The sequence below is a fragment of the Haliotis cracherodii genome, unplaced genomic scaffold (genome assembly GCF_022045235.1).
Source record: "Haliotis cracherodii isolate W230 unplaced genomic scaffold, xgHalCrac1.p SCAF_12, whole genome shotgun sequence".
NCBI classification, from domain to species: Eukaryota; Metazoa; Mollusca; class Gastropoda; order Lepetellida; family Haliotidae; genus Haliotis; species Haliotis cracherodii.
In genome coordinates, this window is record NW_027266267.1 from 21948055 (window position 1) to 21973788 (window position 25734).

At 40.7% G+C, this 25734-nt stretch overlaps 1 protein-coding gene across 2 annotated transcripts in view; it reads left to right on the plus strand.

Moving 5' to 3' along the window:
* Positions 1 to 25285, plus strand: part of LOC139458248 (protein turtle homolog A-like) — a 395994-nt gene extending 370709 nt beyond the window's left edge. For both annotated transcript variants that reach the window (XM_071239617.1, XM_071239618.1), the window contains 9 exons: positions 256 to 371; positions 1593 to 1746; positions 2588 to 2699; positions 3293 to 3468; positions 8503 to 8583; positions 9776 to 10066; positions 15785 to 15925; positions 16508 to 16550; positions 21930 to 25285. In XM_071239617.1, coding sequence (XP_071095718.1) covers positions 256 to 371; positions 1593 to 1746; positions 2588 to 2699; positions 3293 to 3468; positions 8503 to 8583; positions 9776 to 10066; positions 15785 to 15925; positions 16508 to 16550; positions 21930 to 23751 — 2936 coding nt within the window. In that variant the 3' untranslated portion in view covers positions 23752 to 25285. The remainder of the gene's footprint in view (positions 1 to 255; positions 372 to 1592; positions 1747 to 2587; positions 2700 to 3292; positions 3469 to 8502; positions 8584 to 9775; positions 10067 to 15784; positions 15926 to 16507; positions 16551 to 21929) is intronic.
* The last annotated feature ends 449 nt before the right edge of the window (positions 25286 to 25734 follow it).

Below are 25734 nucleotides of genomic sequence, written 5' to 3' on the forward strand. Positions count from 1 at the left end.
GGACTTTTATAGTCGGTTAATGCCCTTGCCTTGGGAAGATGAGACAGATTATCCAAATTTAGAAACTGACTAATGTATTCCTTAACAATCTGTTACATAGTGGCTAGAACTAGAAATAAACATTAAATGCTGGATGTGTTTTTTAGAGGAAAAATGGTGTGATGTATTTCCAGTTACGTTTTCTGTTGCAGTATGATGATGTCTACCTTGCTGTTGTTGTTGTGTTGTTTTACAGTAAGTGTGTTGTAATTTCAGACCCTCCGTACTTCATCCTCCGTCCGAGACCTCTCTACCAGAAGAATCCAGGGCAGTCTGTCGTCCTGCCGTGTTCCGCCACCGGAACTCCGGAGCCATCGCTCAGCTGGAGAAAGGTGGGCTTCGTGAACTCTCAGTGTAGCTGTGTGTGTTTGTTGTTTAACGCCACACTCAGCAATATTCCAGCTATATGATGGCGTCCTGTAAATCATTAAGTCTGAACCAGGTAACCCAGTGGTTGATGTTGTGAGCATCGTTCCACCATCAACCAAACCACAAGCAGGACCATAGATCATTTGGTCATTACGAGGAACCGGCGCTATATAAGTGCAATAATCTTGGGCACCAGGTTAAACCCAATTTCAGTTTCTGGTGAGTTGTTCCCCATAGATGTAGCTGGGCAACGTAGATAAATACATGGCCAAACAATCGCATCCAAAAGTGGGAGAGATATCACAATCGGTAATGGGAGAAAAGGTATAGATAATTGACGTGAAATTTGTGAGAATATCCAAGAAATACCAAACTTAACCCTCCTTTTCATAAAATGGCATGTCTGACATTGACGAGGTAAAATGCATTCAAGGAGTCATCATTATTTTAATACGGGAAAATATTTTTAAGCTTGTACATTTTAACATCCTCAAAAAGGCTGTACATAATGTTGAAATCTCATTTAAGAAATAAACGAATATATCCAATGCAGCCCATGCAAGTCTATAATATATGGCAAATCTAGATTAATGCAGTCAGTGAAAGAAAGTGAAAGAAAGTCAGTGGGCTCCTTTTTATTATATTTCATAATTGTAATTTAACAACTGTTTTTTTCTGTAAAATATGTTCATTTGAGAGACTAGATGATAATAGGTCCTGACAATACTTACTTTCATTATGGGGACTCACTCATTCGCTCGCTCACTCTCATGTTTGTTTGTTTGTTGTTTAACGCCGCTCTCAGCGATATTCGAGCTAAATGGCTGTGATTGACATCATGACCTTCTTACGACAAGCATAGTCGCCTTTCACGGCAATCATAGTTTGCTTTTTATCACTGTCATGTCCGCAGTAGTCCTGCACCATGACCGTGGAATATATTTATTTTATGAAAAAATAATAATCTATAAAAAGCAAAAAGCAAGTCTAGCCAGCTCAAGTTAGCTCTATATAGGGAATTTTTTTAATTTTTAGAGTCAAGAAGGATATTGTGTAATATAAGATTTCAGAGACTGAATGTTAGTCTATGGAATCAGCATAGGGAATTTTTTTTATTTTTAGAGTCAAGAAGGATATTGTGTAATATAAGATTTCAGAGACTAAATGTTAGTCTATGTCCGCAGGTCCAAGGCATGGTGGAGATCAATGAGAGGGTACGGAACATGCAAGGCAACCTGTCTCTCACCAACCTGGGGAAGGAAGACCATGGGACATACGAATGTGTAGCCAGTAACTCCATAGCAACCATCATCGCTGTCACCGAGCTGCGTGTCATGAGTAGGTCAAGATGAAACTGAATGGAACATTTGTATAGGAAGATATAATTTAGGTCCTGAACATTCATTGTTTGATACTAAACTTCTGTCTGATTTGCTGTGGTGTTACAGCAAGGACACATTTAATATTTGTGTAATATATGTGTACTGTATTTGAAACATTGTCTCCCCTATTTGAAACATTGTCTCCTGCATTTGAAACTTTGTCTCCTGTATTTGAAACATTGTCTCATGTATTTGAAACATTGTCTCCTGCATTTGAAACATTGTCTCCCCTATTTGAACCATTGTCTCCTGCATTTGAAACATTGTCTCCCGTATTTGAAACATTGTCTTCTGTATTTGAAACATTGTCTCCTGTATTTGAAACATTGTCTCCCGTATTTGAAACATTGTGTCCTGTATTTGAAACATTGTCTTATGTATTTGAAACATTGTCTCCTGTATTTGAAACATTGTCTTCTGTATTTGAAACATTGTCTCCCGTATTTGAAACATTGTCTTCTGTATTTGAAACATTGTCTCCCATATTTGAAACATTGTCTCCTGCATTTGAAACATTGTCTCCCCTATTTGAAACACTGTCTCCAGTATTTGAAACATCGTCTCCCCTATTTGCAAAATTGTCTCCTATATTTGAAACATTGGCTCCCCTATTTGAAACATTGTCTCCAGTATTTGAAACATCGTCTCCCCTATTTGCAAAATTGTCTCCTATATTTGAAACATTGTCTCCTGTATTTGAAACATTGTCTCCACTATTTGAAGCATCAACTCCAGTGACCTGGTTATCCGTTATATCACGTCCATCCAGTAGTTCCGACACTGTGGTTCGGTTTCAGACACAACGCCCCACGCCCCCTACAACGTCAGCGTGGCGACGGACCTGTTCTCCGCCCGTGTCACCTGGGAACCAGCCTACGATGGAGGGAGCCCACAGACATACATATTATGGTAATTGTAAAGGTTACAATGGTCACCTAATGTTGACACAGCCTTGTTCTAGTCTACATGTCAGGTGTAGTTACCAGGCATGGCAGCACCTCTCCATGAGGGCATAGGTATTTCAAATTTGTTTGTTGTTTAACGCCGCACACAGCAATATTCCAGCTATATGACGGCGGTCTGTAAATATTCAAGTACGGCCCAGACAATCATGTGACTGATATCATGAGCAACAATACACACAGGTGGGATTCAAAGACATTCATCAACTAAGTCAGCGAGGCTGACCACCCGATCCCGTTAGTCGCCTCTTACGACATGCTAGTCGCCTGTTATGACAAGCATGGGTTGCTGAAGATATTCTAACCAGGATCTTCACAGGGCTTTTTCTATGCAATGCACTGCCAATGAAGACCTGTAGATGGCTCCAATCAAAACCATCAATCCTCTTTAAAACAGCATAAGACCAACTCTGTTGGATGAGACTGTTTGGGCAAAGCGTTGTTATACGAATGGATAATTTGATCATGTGAATATTTTCGTTTGATATGCGGTGTTTGTTAGTCGAGGTCTACATGGTGTACAAGACATTTGTTGTTTAGGTTTCGCGTTGGGGCAGAGGACAGCACAAACTGGGAGACAATGCGGGTCCCTCAGGGGTCAACGACCTTCACCTTGTACACTCTGATGCCCAACACGATGTATGAGTTTATGGTGCTGTCCCGGAACGAGTATGGTGACGGAATGTACAGCAAAAGAGTCCTCGCAAAGACACGAGGTAAACTTCTGCTCCGTCCTCCACGGGGATTATGGGTAAATCGCATGATACCCATTAAGGTCAGCTCTTTCTAGCGCGTGAAGCGACCAAAGTAAATGAATGGAAAAACAGATTTTGACTTAATATATTTATTCTGAATTCATTGAAAACGCAATGGAAATATATCTCTCTGTATGTTCAGGCTACAGATTTTCGATCCAGGATTGGGGCTTAAAAGCCCTGATCATGGATTGTCCAATACATGAGAGTTTGGGGATGAAAAAATCATTATCAAAATTTACTAAAGACGTAGGAGAGACTAGAAAGAGCAACCTTCATAGGATCTTAGGATCTTAGGATCTTAGGATCTTAGGATACAGCTTCATAGAATTAATGAAATTGAAAATGAGTAAATACAAGTAAAAACAGAAATATGATACAAATTCCTCATTTTCAGTTTCAGTCATCATTCATACCCAATTAATAAACTGCCCTACCCTCAGTATATTCCTCCCTGCCCACCTCTGCATATTTGAGACACTCACTCCAACTCGGCCAATCAGCTACTTCCATGCCTGACAGAATGGTTGTCTCCCTTGAATCCTTAGTCAGTTTAAAGTGACACTGTCTGTTTACTCTCAGGACTTTTCGGTATGCCTGTATGTATATTCTGAAAGCTGTTTATAACAGAAAAATTATCATGCCATAAATTTGTAACACTATTAAATAAAGAGGTTTCCAAATTTACCCAACTTGTAGATTGGAACATGTACGGTAATACTTTGTCAAAGTATAAGATTATTGTGACTGTCACTTTAATATGTAGTTTCTACAGATAACAAGGCCAAACATATGAATGCTTAAAACCACTGTTGTACCGTATTCCTCCTAAATTGCGTGCTTTATACCGTAGTTGATTAGCCCAAGAACTGTTTGATTTCGGAGCCTGTTTTTACAATAATTTTTGCCATGTTAGACTTGAGCTTTAGATTCTCTCTCTATTGAGTCCTGTTTATACTTTTTGTTAGGTGTTTCATTTTACGTACCTTTATGAAACATCGTAACATAATATGACATATTTGTTTCAGGAATAGTTCAAGCTAATTGTTAATGGGACGGTTAAGTTATCTCCCTTTAGTTCTCATCGATAACATCATTGATCATTTTGTTAAAAAAACTATTTAGTTTGAAATTTTGTATTTCTGTTTGAAATAGACTTTGAATTATTTTAGGAAATAACGACAAAGGATTATTAAATTGGAATTATTGATTTTCTTGGTTGGACAAAATATGTTGAAGTTTTTGAAGGAGATGTCGTTAAAATGTTTGAATATGATTTCTGAGTTGTTCTTTCTAGGAGCTGTTTGACATCCTTCAATAACTTCTGACTTTTTCCTCTGCAGTTGCCATGTATTTTTTATGCAACTAATCACAGTTTTCTTTGCCTACTAACAAACTCACCTCCTAACATAACTACACTTGCTTGACACGAATCTTGCAGCCTGCCTTTAATCTGTGTACAAGTATCTTCCCAGTTTTCTTTGACAAAAAAACATGTTAGTGACAGTAAACATTTCAATATATTGTGAAAAACAGATATATCCCATAAAATAAATTAATAAAACCTAAACAAAATTAATAAAACCTAAACATTGTATTCTTCTTCAGCAAAAGATATTTACAAAACAGTTTTATCGACTCCAAGTTTTCTTTGGCCAATATATGTATGATTTTGAAAGGAAACCTAGTGTCTATGAACTAAATAACTAACAGCCAGAAATCAGTAGTTAAATCATCTGGAAAGGGACCATGATATTTTCATGTCCAATCCCTCAGCCGTTAATACCGCCCTCCCTCATGTACCATTTATTTGTTTTTATCAAGATCTCCTTATAAGGTGTTATATGTTCGAATCCCGGTTCGCCCCGATTATGTTTCTAGGTTTGTCAGCACCATACCCGTGCTCGTGGGTTTCACCGAAGTGGTAAACGTCTGAGACCTGCATCACTTCGGGCTTTCCTCCCACATTAAGCTGACACGCCGCGATATAACTGTAATACTGTTAAAAGCGGCGTTAAACCCAACTCACTCACTCACTCACTGTTATATGTCATCTTCTGCTTCCTGTTTGACACAGTGTAATCCATAGTTCGTTGTTCATGTTTCGAGCCACAATTCTGTAATAACATACACGTACATCGCCTAAACATTAAAATTATTCGAAATAAGTTTACGATTTTGTGTGTAATTGTTAAAAAAAAGTCATAAGATAGGAATATTCTCGCTTTGGATTGAAGGCCCCAAGAAAACAAAATATTTAAAAATGTTTCTTTCAGACAATAATTATAACAGTGATGTAATTATATCAGTATATATTTCTTAATTTCAAAATAAATAGCATTCTGAAGTCAGAAATCATCATAACCGTTCTAATACAGTGTAAAACTGATAGAAATTCAAACTCCAGTTTCAATTTTGTTTTTACAATAAGGTTGCACCAAATTCAAAACAAATGGCAAAAAATGTCACTGACAATTCACAAACGTTTTTTTTATATATCACTTTGGAAAGAATTCTGCAGACAAAATTCTGGTCAAACACATTTCCAATGAGCCAACGGAAGCGACAGAACAGCCAAGTCTCCGGCAGACAGTAGGGGTAGTGTGAGCCGGTAGATAAGCTTGTTATAACGCCACTAACTACTGGTTTATTCCAGGGAATGAGACGGAACCTGAACCAACCACAGTAAAGATTACGGGTACAACTCTCGGCACCACTAGAACACAGCTATAGTTAAAACCATGTCGTTAGAAACCTGCGCCTGTCTTAAACACGTCCATGATGTACTCAAATACCTTTTGCCGGGGGTTTATTTGAGATGAATTCATGAAATTTCTTCACAGGAGCAGCGCCATGATGGGTTTAAGTCGTGTGTGAGGTTTTTAAAGATGTGGTCAACACTATAGTATGTCAGTCAGTCTTTTTATTGCTTTTCATGGTCTTTTCAAACAGCCAGCTCTCAACTGGAGTTAACTGGATGGATCTGGTTGTAGCATGATGAGCCAGATTAAGCTGGTTTGGAGTGCAGAATTCCAGATTCATCCAGTTCATATGATACAGAGCTTGAATATTTACAAACTTTTGCATGCAAGAAGTTTGTTGTTACTGTATATGAAATTCTTAGACATGCATCTTGTTGCATCATTCTGTAGATGGACTAGCACCAATGTGCATCGTGATGCATTCGACAATCTCTGCACGTATTGCATGTGTAAGATATTCATTTCGTGACCTACGCTTCATTGTCCATTTTCCAGATGTCTGCATGCAGCATGCAGCATGCTGGCAAAATTCCTGCCAATTCCAACTTTATCCTCACTCTCTGTGCTTGTGATATCACAGAATTATGAATGACGTTGCACCTGCACTCTACTGGTGATATCTTGTGATATCCGTCACGTTGACGTCTGCTCGAGACTGTAACGGCACATATTTTGGATTGTGAATTGTCATTTATCGTTGTACATTAGGTATCTCTTTGCCTCATAAATAGCTGGTATGAAATAGGAATGTATTTTGATGAGATGTTGAGCATTTTCAGTCCATGATATATCCATATATATATATATACGCATTTATGCATTTTGGTATCCAGTGTTTATGCTATTTCCTTATATTCTCTGCAATGCCTACTTTTATTTGTGTTCAGAAACTATCTAACTATATTAACTTATTTTGCTGATCAAGAATTGTTGGAAGATTAAGAATAGTTATAGAAATTAATTCAATACCAACATACAGAATACTGAGTTTATCATTTCAACGAGTAGATACTTCGAGCCATTATGAGGCAAAATTGGCTATAATATGAAATAATGACTTAGAAATGAATGAAAAAGTATTTGTTAATGGTATTTTATTAGAAACTGTATCTTTTGTTCAGGACTAATGTCATTTTCCATCTCTACAAAAATGAGTTACAATCAGGTGGGTGCTTAATGAGGTGGGTGCTTAATTGGGTGGGTGCTTAATGAGGTGGGTGCTTAATTAGGTGGGTGCTTAATTGGGTGGGTGCTTAATTAGGTGGGTGCTTAATTGGGTGGGTGCTCTAACAGCAGGAACCACTGTCCCATGTTGACAGAGGGATGTCACTAGTGATTGACAACTGTTCAAGATTTACCTCCATCTTAACACACAGGACAGCAGCAATTATAATATACTGAACAAATAAACTTAGGGATCGTCACTGTTTTTGGGGATATTGTTTTGAAATTGTGTGCTCTATGTTCACAGCTACAAATGTCTCCTAAGATAGTCCTGGGCCCACTTGCACAAAGCGCTCTTAGCGCTAAGATGATCGTAACTCCCATACTTTAACAAAGGCTTACAATAGCCTTAGCGCTAAGAGCGCTTTGTGCAAGTGGGCCCTGATCCGTAACTTTATTTGTGCGGTATATATATCAGTAGAGCTTTTGGACTTAAGCCAATCTTCTTCTTATTTATATATGCATAGGTTTTGGATAAGCACAATGAGCAACCATATAGATATCAGTTTTGAATATGAGCCATTGAATCACCATATAGACACATCAGTTTTGGATAAGAGCCAATGAGCTGCCATGTATAAACGGGTTTGAGTTGCTACCATATATGGATAGGCCTAAAATAGGGACATGGACCAACGAGATGCTACCATATATAGGCATAGATTGAGGACTTGAGCCAATGAAAACGCTCGACATCTCTGCTCTGCAGACCATACCAGTTGTTAACGAAAAAAGAGCCATACTCTTAAATGACAGTACACAGTCTCGGGGTAAGGTCTGTGTGTTGAGGGTAACTGATCACATGAGCACTCCACTAACCTCTGACCTCACTCCGTAACTACTACGTCACTCTGGACGCCTACTAACGTCACTCTGTCATCCACTATGAGATTCTGTTGGACTGTGATTACTGCTAGGCAACACCTCAGCTCGTACAGGACCAGGCAGCCATTGAGATCAACCCAGTTTGGATCCCAACTAATCAGATTTTTGTTTTTTTCGTTTCCAGGATTTCATATGGACTTGGTAACGGCTTTGCCTACAGATGGGTATGGGTCAACATATATACCAGATATAAAAGAATCTATTGGTAAGTTGCCATGACAACAAACAAAAAGGCTGAATAAATAATTCCGACTTTGGGTACCTGCACTTACATGGTACAATGGCCCCCAAGTATAAAACTTCGACAAGATTCATGGCGTACAAAATGTTTATATCAATGTTGTTTTTTTCTCTCATCTCATTTAATTGTAATATCTTCATTTTCAACAAAACAGACTTCTCAAATGAACTGTGATCTGTTATGCCAGGAATATGTCCCGATTCACTGTTGTCAATTCTGATTGACGAGGGCGATGCCATGTTTGTTGTAAACAATGAAAGTAGTACCTTCTTGACCTTTCTTATTTGCATATTTATCCGTTTGTGACCCCAACGGATACCATTTTTGTCCATGGGCTTTTTTCTACTGCGAAACCTACCCATTATATGATAATAAATTATTATCAGAAAATAACCTCAAATGAACCTACCAACATATATTTTATTATGCCTCCAGAATCTTGGTATAGTGATCTAGGAATCGGTAAAGCAGGAAAATGCTCTGCCCAACGATATGGAATATTCAAGCTTGAGTGTATGTGTGGTTTTTGTTTGTGTTGGTTTAGGTAAAAACAGATCCCAAGCTTTTTTTGTCAAAAGATCTGAATGTAATGCGGGTTCTGTAGTCAACAACACTGTGATCGTCACTATGTTGGACCACTGGGTTGCCTGGCAACAGTGTGATTAAAGGCGGTGCTAAAGAAAATGAAATATTGCACACTGAAAAAAGCAAGATTATTTATTCAGTATGAGTGAACTAGAAGAAACTTGATGTTATCACAGCCAGACAGCCAGACGATCATTTGAGCACTTTGACTAAAATAACATGAACAGATTTGCAAAATATCTGTCGACGCTCAGTTGACAGTACACATGCTTTGCAAATCCATCAGTCTCCGATATCTGCACGTTGAAATCGATGTTGCTTACGAACCAGATATCTAGTTTGTTACATGGTTTGGATTGGACTATGCATCGACTCATTACCAGCCAAAATGTAACTACGGAATTCCAGCAAGGGTGGAAACTGGACTTTTATAGTCAGTTTATGCTTCAGTAAGATGCCAGACAGCAGGATTTTTACAGGACGGTGTTTTTCAGTCTAACACAGGTGAGTGTGCAGTGATTGTTGGGTGTAATTGTTGGGGGAGCTTCAGTGATGTTTTCTGTGTTGTCAGGTCCGTCACCAAGCCCCCCGCAGAACGTCACGGCAAGAGTTACGGATGATGGAATACTGGTGTCATGGCAACACCCTCGCAACACATCCGTTCCAATATTTTCCTTCACTGTTGACTTTAGGACAGACGGACTTTGGACGCGTTACAACGATAAAATATCATTATCAGATGCGCCGCCTATCCTTATGAAAGACATGGCGCCGGGTACCACCTATCAGATACAGGTCATATCTAATGGCGTGTTAGCAATGAGCGAACCAAGCAATATTGTTACCGTGACAACCAAATCAGGTGAGACACTCTTCCAAATCATTGTTTCAGTTAAAACTGGTATTGGGATGTTGAGAAATAATTTACATTCAAGCACTTTCATGTCTGTTTTACTCAAGTGTCACATAAATTATTCGATTCTTAAAACCTAGTATAGGTCATCACGGCTTTGGGATAGAGAAATGTTCTTTTGGAATATTGTGCGCATTGTTCAGGTGCTTCATATCAAAATGGGACCGCCTCCGTGGTCTTGTGGTGGAGCATCTGTCTGGAGAGCAGAAGGTCAAGGGTTCGATCCCTGGCCACGTCACACCAAAAGACAATAACGGATGGTACTTGTTGTTACCCTGTCTGGCGCTCGACATTAAGGGGCTAAAACAAGGACTGGTGGGCTCGGAGTATACAGTATACTGTGTCCTAGCGGGGTATTCGTGTTAAACTGCGGCTTGGTGTCTCAGTAGGCTAGCACTAAAACATCGGCATCGGTCTAGTACAAGCGGCCACACACACACACACGTGCATGCACCATTTCACCTCAACTCTTATAAACTGAGAGTTTTGGAATTCATGGAGACATCACTCCCGAAGTGGGCAGGTAGCCTAATCGTAGTCTAGTGGTCAAAGCATAAGCTCGTCACGCCGAAGACCCGGGTTTGATCCCCGATATGGGTACAATGTGTGAACCGCATTTCTGGTGTCCCCCGCCGTGATATTTCTGGAATATTGCAAAAGTGGCATAAAACCACACTCACTCACTCCTGAAGCCTGAGTGAGGAATTTAGAAGTCAGTATCAACATTGACTTTACATAGCTCACTTCTCTATATTTTGGCCTCTCAGGAAATATTCTCTCACAAAACTTCAATGGAATGTGTTGAGGAGGGGTGTGGAGGTATGCCTTGTGCACAGTGCAAGTAATGCAGGTGGTTGAGATCAAGCATGATGGTAGAGTTTCAAGGACTTCTGTCACCACAACAAAACACAATATGTGAAATATGTGGCATTAATTGAGGCACCAAGAATTGGCGCGGACATGTCTGGATGGACCCGTGAAGATCTGGGGTAGAATAGGTCTTCTGCAACCCATGCTTGCTCAGCGTTAGAAATTGGCACTAGTCCTATAGTCCTTGCCAAACTGCCCAATGGTAAAGGTATCATAAGGACTTGTAGAAATTTGCCCTTTTTAAGGGTTTTGCTATATGATATCATTATAAGGACTAGTTGAGGAAAACTGTTAGTTTCTAACCCTGCTTGCTGTAAAAGGTGACTATGTTTGTTGTAAGAGGCGACTAAGAGGCGATTGGGTGGTCAGGCTCGCTGACTTAGTTGATGCATGTCATCTTATCCAATTGTGTGGATCGATCCTCATGATGTCAATCACTGGATTGTCTGGTACATACTCGATTATTTCTAGACTACCGTCATACAGGAGGAATAATGCATTAATCAACATACAAAAACAAATAAAAACAAACATGGCCGCTAGACTACAATGATGAGATTGTAAGGTGAAGGCAAGATTCCAAGAATTTGTCCATCAACTTCTGTGAACAGTATTACCACACATTGATCCATTGCTTTGAGCATGCCGTTATGTAGTGATAGCTGTAACACTAAACAATACGTCATTAATATGAAGCTGCATGCTGGTAAGAAAGGGTCCAGGTAATGCAACCTTCAGACTTGGTCAGTTGGCAATCCTCTAATAACCTGGGTTCTATCAGGCCTGATCTGGAGATATGAAAGATGCTCTCGACCAGAATTCCAGTGTTTGAGTCTTTGTAGCTTCTTGTGATGGATGTTGCTGAAGCCTGGATGAAAATCTAATCATGTATTTTGTGCCAAAGCAGCGTTAGAAATTGGCACAAGTCCTGTAATCCTTGCGGAACTACCTAGTTAAGGTACCCTAAGGACAAGATATTTCCCCGTTTAAGGTTTTGTTATATTTTTATGACTCCCCTAGAATGGAGGGAGACATATTGTTTTTGGCACGGTTCCCGTCGGCGTCGGCGTCGGCGTCGGCATTCCCACCGTTTCCGGACCATAACTCAGAAACCGTTTAATATTTTTTCGCGAAACTTTGTATACACATTAACCCAGCACTGAAGTGGTGCCCATTAGTTGTTTGAAATTTCTAGGAGTTCTATTTTTGTCTCTGTTATTTAGTAATGGAGGGTGGGAATGAAGAGATGGGTTTTAAGGAGTAAACGAATGAATGGGGGTTAGGGGAGTGGGGGGAGACATATGTTTTTACGAGTAAAAACACTTTCTAGTTATCATTGTAAGGACTAGTGGGCTAAATCTGTTAGTTTCTATCGCTGCAAAGCGAAATAAATTTGAATAATCATTACTAATAATGCATATTTCCCCTGTCTCTCCTCAAGCTATCCGAAGATCGTCATCCAACAGTGCATCATCTGGTATATAACGCAGAATATTCCCTCCACCCTTGTGCTTGTCTCTAGTTTAACATGTGTTACAGTTTGGTTACAAAGGCACAGTGTCATTAGTCCAGTTCCTACTGAGGATAACAAGTAGATAAGGTCAGCCTGTATATGAAGTGGCTGTGCAGAGTTGTGTCCCCTGGCCATGCCAGGATCCAAAGGTTATGGGTTAAAAATTCTCAGTTTCCCCCGATTACTGTATGATCTTTAATCTTTCGGTCCACGCATCACCACCAGAGTAATACATATGTACAAGCAGCATCTGTTTCGGCTTTCATCCCACATTAATCTGAAACTCTCGGACATCACTGAACTGCAATTCAAAGGATTCAACTCATTCACTCCTGCATAGTTTTTGTTGGCATGTAATTATTATTGAAGAAAACACATTCTTGATGGGACAAAGAGGCTTGTTTTCGTCACTTGGTAAGACAATGACAGTGTGCCCTTATTATTGCCTAACAGTGTTAATTATGTTGATGCGTTGGTGTTGTTTCCGGACCAATTTGTTTCACCTCATCCCCGTGTTAGAAATTGGCACTAGTCCTATAGTCCTTGCCAAACTGCCCAATGGTAAAGGTATCATAAGGACGAGTAGAAATTTGCCCTTTTTAAGGGTTTTGCTATATGTTATCATTTTAAGGACTAGTGGACGAAAACTGTTAGTTTCTAACCCTGCATCCCCGTGCGTATGTCCCATGTTAGTTCAGTCAACACACTTAGTGATCAGACCCGTGAAGATCTTGGTTAGAATAGGTCTTCAGCAACCTATGCTTGTTTGTTAAAGGCGACTAACGGGATCGGGTTGTCAGACTCACTGATGTGATTGATGCATGTCATTGTATCCCAATTGCAGTATCGATGCTCACGATGTCAATCACTGCATTGTCTGGTCCAGACTCGATTATTTACAGACTGACGTCATATAGCTGGAATATTGCTGAGTGCGGTGTTAAAAAGCAACAAACGAACAAAACTTGTGATTAACATGGGAGACAAGTCAAGTCATTGCAGCCAGCTCCATGGTGTAGTGGATAGAGCATCTGGCCGGAGAGTGGAACCGGGGAGGTTGGTGGTTCAGTACCCACACATCACACCAAAAGATGTTTAAAGATGGAACCTCCCGTTCTGGAGGCTTAAACAATGACAGGGTGCTGTTGTACAAAACAGCCTCAGCACAACAACGGGTGTAAGTCTATGTTAAGGTATGGGAGTTACGATCATGTTAGCGCTAAGAGCGCTTCGTACAACGGCATCCTGGTTGGCTAGGAGTCCGTAAACTGTGTCTGAATCGGGTATCCATGTTAACCTGCGGGATGGCATCTCAGTGGGTTAGCACTGTAAATCCTGCAGGAGCCCGGACAAGCACATGCAGCCACACACACGCACATGTGCATGCACGTCGATATTATTAGTGCATTAAATGCAACGTTAAACCCTTTTCACCACACCCCAGTGTTGCACGATGTTGTTTTTAGTTGATTGGTGTTTCCTGTCTGTTGATGGGGTATTCAGCAATACACCAGCGTTAGAAATTGGCACTAGGCCTGTAGTCCTTACCAAACTCCCCAATAGTAAAGGTATCCTAAGGACTAGTAGAAATTTGCCCATTTTAAGGGTCTTGCTATATGTTATCATTATAAGGACTAGTGGACAAAAACTGTTAGTTTCTAACCCTGTACACTCTAACTAATTCGAGGGAATGCATGGCCAAGTCATCTCAGGCACCTCATGTCACGGAGTTGCATCCCTTGAGCACACCAGAAGCATACCTGTGCTCGTGGGTTTCACCAAAGTGGTAAACATCTGAGACCTGCTTCACTTTGGGATTTTGTCCACATTAAGCTGACAAGCCCTGATATAACTGGAATACTGTTACAGTGACCATCAAACCCAACTCATCCCCTCATCCCACCCATTCTAGTATAGACATTCAGATCTGCATGTTCAGAGACTATTGAAGTACCCTGGACCTTTCTGTACTGCAGAACAAACATCAGTGTTTGGAGCAGACATGCTTTTGTTTTGTGTGTGTATATTGTTTTATATTGCATCCTCAATGGTCACAGCAGATAGTTAAGAGGGATTTTCTTTTATTGCCAATCATAAGTTTTGCGGGGTTTTCTGAACCAAAAGGTTAGGGATGATGATTAGTTTGGGGGATATTTTTATGAAATAGCTTCACTATTAAAAACATTAATGATCCCTGATAATATTTGTGACCAAGCAGGAGAGGGACCTTATGGGTGCTAAGATACAATTGTGCTGTGACGTCATCAAGACGTTTGAGGTCAACTTCAGTGAAGATGGCCATGATGTTAAAATGGGATTTTTCACCCATAAGGTCCCTCATCTCATGGTTGTTCACATTTGTTTATGGATATCAAGACCAGTCTTGCTTGACAACGGTATAAGGATCTATACCGAAACGTCGCTTTTCACAGTATTAAAGAAGTTGTTATCCATAAATTGTGTCTATCTTGCCATCCGTCAACTTCTAAGTAATGCCTATCAAACAATTTTAAATGATATCCACTTTATCTCTATTTCTTAGTCACAATATTCCAGAACGTTGTGATTCTGATCCTTCCCATTGACAGTTGGTGGTTGAGCTGCTGTTCTATCAGTCAGCCTTTGAAATTCACACTAGTCTACAAGCCCGAGGCTACTAAATTGTGCTGGAGACAAGTTAAAAACAAAAGATGGTATTTCCCACTGACTTGCAGCAACCGAGAGCAATAATTCCGAACCATTTCTCAATATTTCAATTTTACTACAAACTGGAACTGATTAAAACTGACAGAAAATGTCAACATGGTAACATTTGTCACATTCAAGCAGGGCTGGCTCTGAATCTGTGGATGAGTGAAATAAGGTCCCCTTAGCTAGTCTTGAAAAAAGGAACTTCATAACTTTGATGGTTATTAGTTAACATGTTGTTAGTGTTTGAATGTCCTCGGTGTGAGCATGTATTAAGTATTGACAGTGCTGGGGCTGTTGTCAGTCCATGGAGGTACAAGCCTCCCAGCATTCAGCTGGGTAACCCAGGGACCCGTTCCTCAAAGCGATCTTAGCACTAAGGTGATCGTAAGTCCCATACTTAAACATGGGCTTACGATAATCGTAGCGCTACGATCGCTTTGAGGAACGGGACCCAGGGCCTTGATGTTATGTTGTGATACTTGACTCTTGTTCTCGCCGCAAATAGTTGTGATATTGATGATGCGGTGTAAATCATTGACTAATATTATTCTGCTTTGGTCCTAAGATCCTAATGGTTGTCTTGTTGTTTTCAGAGTCGCTAACTCTACCTGACGCTCTGATTGGTGGAATCATAGGTGGGCTGCTGTTCCTGCTGGTGGCCATATTGTTAGCTGTTATAGCCGTCATCCACAGTAGGAAGAAGGAACAGAAGACTAAAGCCAATAATAGATTTAGTAAGTTGTTTGGTTGTTTAGCGCCGCACTCAGCAATATTCCAGCTACATGACGGTACTTTGTAAATAATCGAGTCGAGACCAGACAATCCAGTGATTGATATCATGAGCATCGATCCATGCAATTGGGATACGATGACATGCATCAACCAAGTCAGCGAACCTGACCACCCTATCCCAATAGTGGCCTCTTACGGCAAGCATGGGCTGCTGAAGACCTATTCTACCTCGGAATCTTCACAGGTCAATTTAATATGTACCTTTCTTCCAGTAGGTAGCCTAGTGGTTAAAGCATTCGCTCGTCACGCCTAAGACCCGGGTTCCATTCCCGACGTGGGTACAATGTGGGAAGCCCATTTCTGGTGTCCCCGCGGTGATATTGCTGGAATATTGCTAAAAGCGGCGTTAAACCATGCTCACTCACTCACTCACTCACTCTTCCAGTAGGGAATGTGTGGGGCCATAGAGACTGACCATTATATATTCCGACAATTTCTATTTTTTTCTACCGCCTTTATAATTTAATCACTTGCAGTTCGAGTGTACTGACTGTCTTGTTCTAAACCTATTACATGTGTTTCAGCTGATGTAAATTATTCTAAGCCAGAAGATACAGATAGTAGACAGTGAGTATACATTGTTCAGTCATGATTAACACATTGGGTGATAAGAGAATTATAATAATAATAATTACAGTAATAATAATGAGATCTATAGTCAGCTAACTTATTGACCAAGGCCACAGTGTCAGGGATGGGAACGCAGTGACCTTGGCACACTGCATTTCGCTACAAAGAGTTCTCTTCCATGGCTGCACCAGGATCTGATTGTGGGTTGGAAACAAGATTTGCCCCAAGTACCATCTTTGGTTTGTCAGCGAGATACATATGCTCCTGGGTTTCACCAGAGTAGTAAACGTGTACTGCCTGCGTCACTTTAGACTTTCCTGGAACACAAGCTGACACTCCTTAACATGACAGAGCACTGTTGGTGATCTGATCAAAGGGTCAGGTATGGCACTGCAATTCTTTTGCAAATTAAAAATATATAAGGTTTGGACTACGAGGGAAGAGATCTTTGTTTGAAGAAGGACTATTGTTTGTTTGCAGTCATTGTCTCTATGCCAGTAACCACAACACTAAACTTGGTATGTGGTGTTTCCATTCACTGTGTGGAAGATTAGTCCACCATTACCAGGCCATGGCTGTCCGTGTGGATGGAGCGATCTCCTGGTCATGGGTTTGAATCCCCGAGTTACGATGCTTGGTTCACCTGCACCATGGTGTTCACCAAGGTGGGGGGGGGCGGTCGGGTAGCCTAGTGGTTAAAGCGTTAGCTCGTCACGCCGAAGACCTGGGTTCGATTCCCAACATGGGTACAATGTGTGAAGCCCATTTCTTGTGTCCTCCGCCGTGATATTGCTGGAATATTGCTAAAAGCGGCGTAAAACCAAACTCACTCACACACCAAGGTGGTCAAGGGCTTGGTTCCACAGAGTGATCGTAGCGCTACCACTGTTGTAAGCCGTTGTTAAAGTATGGCTGTTACGGCCATCTTTGCGCTACATTTGTTTGTGGAATGGGTCTGTGGTCTACACGCCTCATGTTATCTCCTCCCACATCAATTACTGGTCATGTCATGTTCCAATCTCATTAAAATCATACCTTAGTTCTTGCTGCTGCTAAACAAAGATCTGAGGACATCCCATCACTGGTCATGTCAGAACAACCTTTATTTCGACCAATCAGAACGTGGCTTACCAGATCAGGAAATGACAGGGTTTCTGATCATGCAACCTAGAAATGGTTAATATAGGGTATTCAGAACTACAGTTAGGCACTGTACGATTGATTCTGTCAAAGTCATCGTCTGTCTGGCCGCCTCCGTGGTCTAATGGTAGAGCGTCCGCCCGGAGAGCGGAAGGTCCGGGGTTCGATCCCAGGCCGCGTCATACCAAAAGACGTTAAAAGATGGTACTTGTTGTTACCCTGTCTGGCGCTCGGCATTAAGGGGGTAAAACAAGGACTGGTCGGCTCGGAGTCAGTATACTGTGTCTGGATGGGGTATCCATGTTAAACTGCGGCATGGTATCTCAGTGTGCTAGCACTACAAATCGGATTAGTACAAGCAGCCACCCACACACATATACACGTGCATGCAAGTCGCTATATAAGTGCAATAATCTTGGACGCGACGTTAAACCCCATTTCACCTCACCTCATCGTCTGTCTCTTGCTTCAATAGGATAAACATTTGAGCCAAAGAGAGTTTGCATAGTCAGTGGAAAGTACTGCCAACCAACCTCAGCCATCTATTTGACATGCAAAATGTTCTTTTGTTCACTTATCAAAATCGAGAACTATGTCAAAATATTTCTCAAGGCATGGTTTAAAATGGAAGTTGCCAGTTAGAAACTAGTGCCACACAGCTTTCTGATTGGCTAATGTCAACTACTTGTTTTCATTTCATTGGTCAGTCAAAGGTCGTGAAAGGTCGTTCTGACATGACCTGTATTGAAATGTTTTCAGATCTTTTTTCAGTGGTAGCTAGAACTAGGATACTAATTGAATGAGATTGACCATGTTATATCTAGCATGTAAATATCTTCTCATACTTCAAATAGTCTTTCAGTTGCTATGGTTACAGGTTTGATGTGTGCACATGGCTGTGTTGCGGCTCTTCTATGTGTATGTGTTGAACCATGGGTATCGTGATACTGACTCTGTTTCTGTTTGTTCATTGCCGTCAAGGAGGAATAGAAAAGGTGACGACTTCACTGCATGGTGTTCGAGTCCTAGCTTTGTTTCAGTTCTGATTTCAACCCACGAACTATACACACAACTCCGATATCTTGAAGAAATGGAAAAGCCCTTCTTTTATGAATGACTAAAGATTCATTGTAAAATTCCATTCATTTTCCTTTCATTGTATAATAATATAATCAAACTCCATTTCAAAAAAATATTAATATCTACTGTACGAAATTATTCAAATCTGTTTTTATTATGAATTTTCAAAATTTTGCGGAGCCTATTAATGTTACCCTTTCAATGAGGCAAGAATGTGACGGATAATATTTTCCAGAAAACTGTGTAAAGACCACGATTACAAGAAATGTATTTTGAGTGCAGTGTATTTGTGTATATAAAATTATTCTGTTAAAACTTTACCATTTTCTTCATTATATCGTTAAATTACTTTCAAAGATTTTAAGTAAACCCCCAAATTCTTGTTGTACTGTATCCCAATCCTTAGTTTCTTCCTGGTCAACTAGTACTTTGAGTTTTGGTGGCTTTTGTTCCGGATGTTATTTATAAAACTACCTTAGTGCCCAAACACTGTATTTTCCATCTAGAAATTCATCTAGTGTTTGTGCATTATCTAATGAATGGTTAACTGTAGACTATATCTTTGTTATGTTGTTGGGTTATTTTAATTTGTGGACTGCATGGATATGTGGACATCAAAAGATTTTAATACAAATTTGCTGATTAATTATACTAAATATTCATTTCCATGTATCATATTTTTTTTTGTGATTATTTTTCAACATCTGTATGCAATGCACATCAACTATAAAGAATTACTCTATGTAAACACTTTTGCAAGATTTTTGTCTTTTTCTCTTTCGAATATTTTCTATCTTCACAGATATTTAATCTCTGTATGTGTTACAACATTATTATTGTCTAAAGTATTTAGAATAAAGTCTTTTACTTTGTTTATATTGTTACAGTGTTTATGTCATGGTTACATAGGTACATGACTTGATAGAGCCGGACGTCTATGCTTTTATAACCTTTACAGGACCCCCAGTGGGCTCATGACTTGATAGAGCCAGACAGCTATGCTTATATAACCTTTACAGGCCCCCAGTGGGTCCATGACTTGATAGAGCTGGACAGCTATGCTTATATAACCTTTACAGGACCCCAGTGGGCTCATGACTTGATAGAGCCAGACAGCTATGCTAATATAACCTTAACAGGACTCCAGTGGGCTCATGACTTGATAGAGCCAGACAGCTATGCTTATAACCTTTACAGGCCCCCAGTAGGCTCATGACTTGATAGAGCTGGACAGCTATGCTTATATACTTTACAGGACCCCCAGTGGGCTCATGACTTGATAGAGCCAGACAGCTATGCTTATATAACCTTTACAGGCCCCCAGTGGGTCCATGACTTGATAGAGCTGGACAGCTATGCTTATATAACCTTTACAGGACCCCAGTGGGCTCATGACTTGATAGAGCCAGACAGCTATGCTAATATAACCTTAACAGGACTCCAGTGGGCTCATGACTTGATAGAGCCAGACAGCTATGCTTATAACCTTTACAGGCCCCCAGTAGGCTCATGACTTGATAGAGCTGGACAGCTATGCTTATATACTTTACAGGACCCCAGTGGGCTCATGACTTGATAGAGCCAGACAGCTATGTTTATAACCTTTACAGGACCCCAGTGGGCTCATGACTTGATAGAGCCAGACAGCTATGTTTATATACTTTCCAGGACCCCAGTGGGCTCATGACTTGATAGAGCCGGACAGCTATGTTTATAACCTTTACAGGACCCCAGTGGGCTCATGACTTGATAGAGCCAGACAGCTATGCTTATATAACCTTTACAGGACCCCAGTGGGTCCATGACTTAATAGACCTTGAAGCTAAGCTTATATAACCTTTACAGGACCCCCAGTGGGTCCATGACTTGATAGAGCTGGACAGCTATGTTTATATACTTTACAGGACCCCAGTGGGCTCATGACTTGATAGAGCCAGACAGCTATGCTAATATAACCTTTACAGGAGCCAGTGGGTTCATTGTGCAGCAACTTTGAAACTGTCACATTCTTCCACCCTTGTAGGGCCCTGTAGGGTCACATGCCTGCAGGCACTCCTTGCCTTCAGGTGGACACCCACACATAGAATCTAGCCATGGATTTCTTAAGATTAATTTAGTTAAAACTCTTTTGATTGAGTTTTGGGGTATAAGATATTTGGTGAAAAGGCACTGATATAACACTGCTGGCAATTTATGTTTACATCAGTGTCCGAATTAACTGCCTGCCCTGCTGCCCGTAACTTTTCTGTCAGGCTGCATTCAATTTTCCTCCACCTGCCCGACTGTCTGGCAGATGAATTTAAGATCTAGACTACTTACATAATCAGTTTTATTACTCCTTGTAGATTCTCAAGTAAATGTTTGCGTTATTAAACTGAATCATGGCGCGATTTGTCTCCTATTTTTTGCAATTTTCCAATGTTTATGATGTCTCAATGCAGGTAACTTTGAAGATGGGCAGGCAATATTTATGGGTCACCTGCCCGACTGTCTTGCTGGGTTTATAAAATTGTTTCGAACACTAGGTCACATGGTCCTACTTGTCCAAACACTGCTGCCTGCTTGTTGTTAAATAATGCCTGTAGCTACGTCTGTAAGTCCATGGTTCTGAAGTTTTGCCATAAATGAACTCCTGTATGTTTAATTCAGCTGCCTGTGACAAACTAAATTGAACCTGCCTTACAAGCTCGTTGTGTTATGCTACCTGCTACATTTAGTCAAGATATCCAGCCTGGCTTTCAATCTGTAGTACAATGTATGACAAGTTGTTGGCAGTGCTACTCAAGCTCCTTCAATGATAACTCAGGGGCATCATAACCTAGATGGCTGCTCTTATCTTTCAAACTTACTGAATGTGTTTGGAATAATCTTACAAGATCCCATGGCTAAACTGCTTCCATTGTAAGTCTGTTTGGTGCTCACTGGGTGGGGCTTCTTTTCTGGTCATTTAGGTTGGTCATTTATCCACCAATTCTTAGAAACGTTTTGTCGATATCGTTCGTTGTGTTTACATCATTCAGACAGTACCAGTATGGGATAACTTGTTATTTGTTGACGTGAATTCATCCCCAATGTTAATGTGATACTTTCTATATGAAGTTTGACTATGTGGTTGGTTCCAGAGATGTTTGTTTGAGCATTTGTTGTTTGTTTCAGTCAAACTCCGCCAAAATGGGATAGGTGGCAGCACGGTAGAGGAGGAAACGCTTTGACGACTCATAATGGCGGTCAGCAGGGGGTGTTTGTCCTGCCCCAAACCGCTGACCTCGACACTAAACGGGACATGCATCAGTCAGTTCTTCGAGACAGTCAACTTTACGATCGGGATCACCCCATGTACAACCCAGATTCCGGCTACCGTGTGGCTCCCTCTAGTAGTAGAAGTGTCCATGATTCCATGCCGATGGCTACAGTGTCTCTGTCCCGAGCTCCAAGCAGAGGAAGTCGCAGCATGTCGCCTGGGCAACCAAGGGATGAACCTGATTGGCCAAGAAGATATCAAGATGATATGTATCCATCTTCAGTTGTTCCACCTGGTGAAAGATCTGGACACTATCCTGATTCATACCATTCACCTCAGTATCCATCAAGTTATCCCGATCTGTATTCTAAAGGTAGTCACCCAATGAGAGGCCCATCCCTCTCACCCGTTGCCGGTGGTTACGATGGTCCATTCCAGAGTTTCGAAGATGACGATGACGTGTTCCCGATCCAGCATCGCAACAACGTGCCTTCCACCACCAGTAGACCTGGGTTTCCTCGCCACAGTTCCATGAAACCTGCAGCCCAGCAACAAACATATCTCACAGAGCCCAGCCCTTCCTACGGACTCAATGACATCAGTTCTGTTCTGCCCTCCTCGTTCTCCGACCCCTCCCGTGACCCCTCCTCCATCAGATACCCTTATGATCCTTATGACCCTTCAATAAAAGGTTTGTTATCCCAGCCGGAGCGCCGAGCTCCGCGATACCCACACGATGCTTCACCTTGGGATGATTCATCGCGACATTCATCACGATCTCGAAGTCGAGAAGGTTCTTACCGACCAAGAAGCAGAGAAGGTTCATACAACATTCCAAAGGAAACGAGAGATTATTCTCCGAACCGAGATAAGCAAATTGCAAGGGTCCAACCCTCAAAACCTGATGAGAACAATAGCAGCACTGGAAGCAGTGTTGGGCGACTGGCGGGGTATACGAGGGAGCAGCTGCAGGGAGCTGTAGACCGTGTCAGGCAGACACCAAGACCGCTTTCCACCGAAAATGTGAATGATGATAATGGTTTCCTTGACGTATCATCAGGGTTAGGATCTCGCCCACGTAGTTCATCGCAGTACGACCCACCACCTCTGCCTCAGTCTGACAGAAGGGGGCCACCGTACTACACCGCTGATATTGCCCCGTTCAAACCACCAAGAGACAGTCGTGGTAGTGCTAACAGTTCGGGGAGGGGCGGTCCACGAGACTTTCATCGGTCACGAGGGGACGAAACAGGCCCTGATTCGGTGAGTCATAGCAGTGGGATAGGGAGCCGTAACACGTCACACAGCAATGGCTCGTTTCCCAACCGCCTGGGGAAGAACAGCATTTCCTACAGCTCTCTGCTGACTCCTCAGGATCAGGATCTGAGCCAGGACTCATCTCCTTTCTTGGAAGGGAGTTCAAGTCACCGGCGAGACACTTCAGGGGATGAGAACTATGAGTTTGATTCAATCAATGCTCTCGAAAGTGACATTCTTGATGCATTGAGAAACTATTCCCAGCTGAGCGGGTCCGGACCCCAATCGGATCACATTGGGCCAGAAAGTTTTAATCATTTGTACCCGAAACCAAGGCGGCAAAGTCGGTATGCAGACTCAGAACAACGATTCAACCGTCTTCGCGAGGAGTTCAAGAAATACCGGGCACAGCAGGACACGGTGGAACCGAGGGGAGATAACTCACGTCCACTTTACCCCATGGATAGCGAGATGTTGTGATACCAGTATCGCAAACATCTTCATGTAGGTCACAAGTATAAGTGCTTCTTCATAATATATCACCATAGGAAAAAGACATTGTCAATGACACTTCATATCTACAGCAATTCCTTCATTGTTTACAGTTTATTCCACAAGGGATTAATGGAAATATTCTTGACAAGTTAACTTGTTTCGACCTGCGGGAATAATTTCAAAGCAGCTGAATTCCACAGATGATGATTCTCAGGTCAATGTTGGATGGTATTCTCCATCTTCTGTAGAGATATAGGGACATATCATACTATTTACATAAACTGTATGGAAGGTCTGACTTCTTTGTGTTTTACACATTTCTGGACCTTCAAAATGAAAAAAAATATAAACTTTGAATTTCAAATTATTGTTTCGATTTCTCACATGATCTGTCAGAATTCATTGAGTTTTGAATTTTTTGAGACATATTTTCAACAGGTTTTGATAAAAGTATTGTAAATAATTTATTAATACTGTTGGACTAACTGTCTCCATCAGTTATGAGAATGGTTTTTAAACAGTTTACTTATTTCTGGTCAGAAGAGTATGAAAAATGATTTTTCAATTTTGGGGAATCGGCAGATTTGTAAAGTAAGTTTTGAAACATGTCTGGCCTGACATTATGATGTATCATGAAGGACTAGAATTAACCCTATCAGAAGTTGGGGACTTACCAACCTTACATACAGTTTGCTAAATAGGAATGATGGGAATATCAGGGTTAAATAACTTCTGTAAAGATACACTGATAATCCCAGATACGTAATGTATACTTGTTACCAAAAAAAATTCTTTTTCAAATTTAATTTAATGAAAAATATTTAAGGTTTTGAACGTAAGAATCATGTATATTTTGGATTAAGAAAGATGATGTATTTCAACATTTTTTTCTAAATCTGTTAAATTGAATTTTGAGTTATATATAAGGACTTATTTCTAACATACACAGTATTGAAATAGAACCAGGGGTGTTCAAATACCAAAATTTACCTACTTACCCAAGGGCAAGTAAACTTTCAATATTCTCCCTGACCAGGCTGATTTTCAGCTGGCCCTGCTATATCAGAGAAAAGAAGAAAACTTTGATTTAACAACAAAACTTCATAAACTGAAGCAACAGCTAAGGGATGATGTGCAGAATAGAAAATGACGAGTCAGGTACTTCATCTGCAGTTGACAAACACACGATGCATCTTCTAAGTTTCAAAGTTAATCCCACCAATTTTAATACTCACCTGAGGGCAACTAAATAATATATTCCCACTTACCGTATATGACCGCGGATAGACACTTGTTCACTATCAACTTATGAACTTTGCAAAATGTACGTAATAGCTATTGGCGATTTTATCTGGGGTTTATATATTATAGCTGTGAATTACATATATTGTTACATGTAAAGATTGTGGAGTTTACAAAGAACGATAAACTTTGAACATTCAATTGAAAACTTATTATAGGAAGTAGTAACATGCATAACATTTTTTTAATAATGACAACATTGGTGTATGATAATAACTTTATTGATAATTTATAACAATAATGGCTCTAGTCGTGGCTAACTTCCAAACTTTCGGGAAGTTGTAATCTATCGGACCGTCATTCAGGAGATGTTTCTGACGGATCACGATCTGAAAAATACTGTCATGAAAGTGTATCCCGTGGATAAGCCGACCCCTTTCTACAGAATCTTTTTTCTGGTCCTGAAAATTCGGCTTATACGAGGTCATATACGGTACTCTACACTTTATTTTCAAAGGTCAGGCATATTAATTGAACACCCCTGAATACTGAGTTTTGTTTTAATTTAGAAATTAGACGTTAAAGCTATGCCAAATGAATGCATTGGTGAAACATAGGCAACTGTGGCCCCCCTGAGGATGTGTGCAATATGACCTTGTTGTATTTACATATGTCCGCATTCTGCAATGAATTCATCCAATCGATTGTGAGAGTGCCAGGTTTATA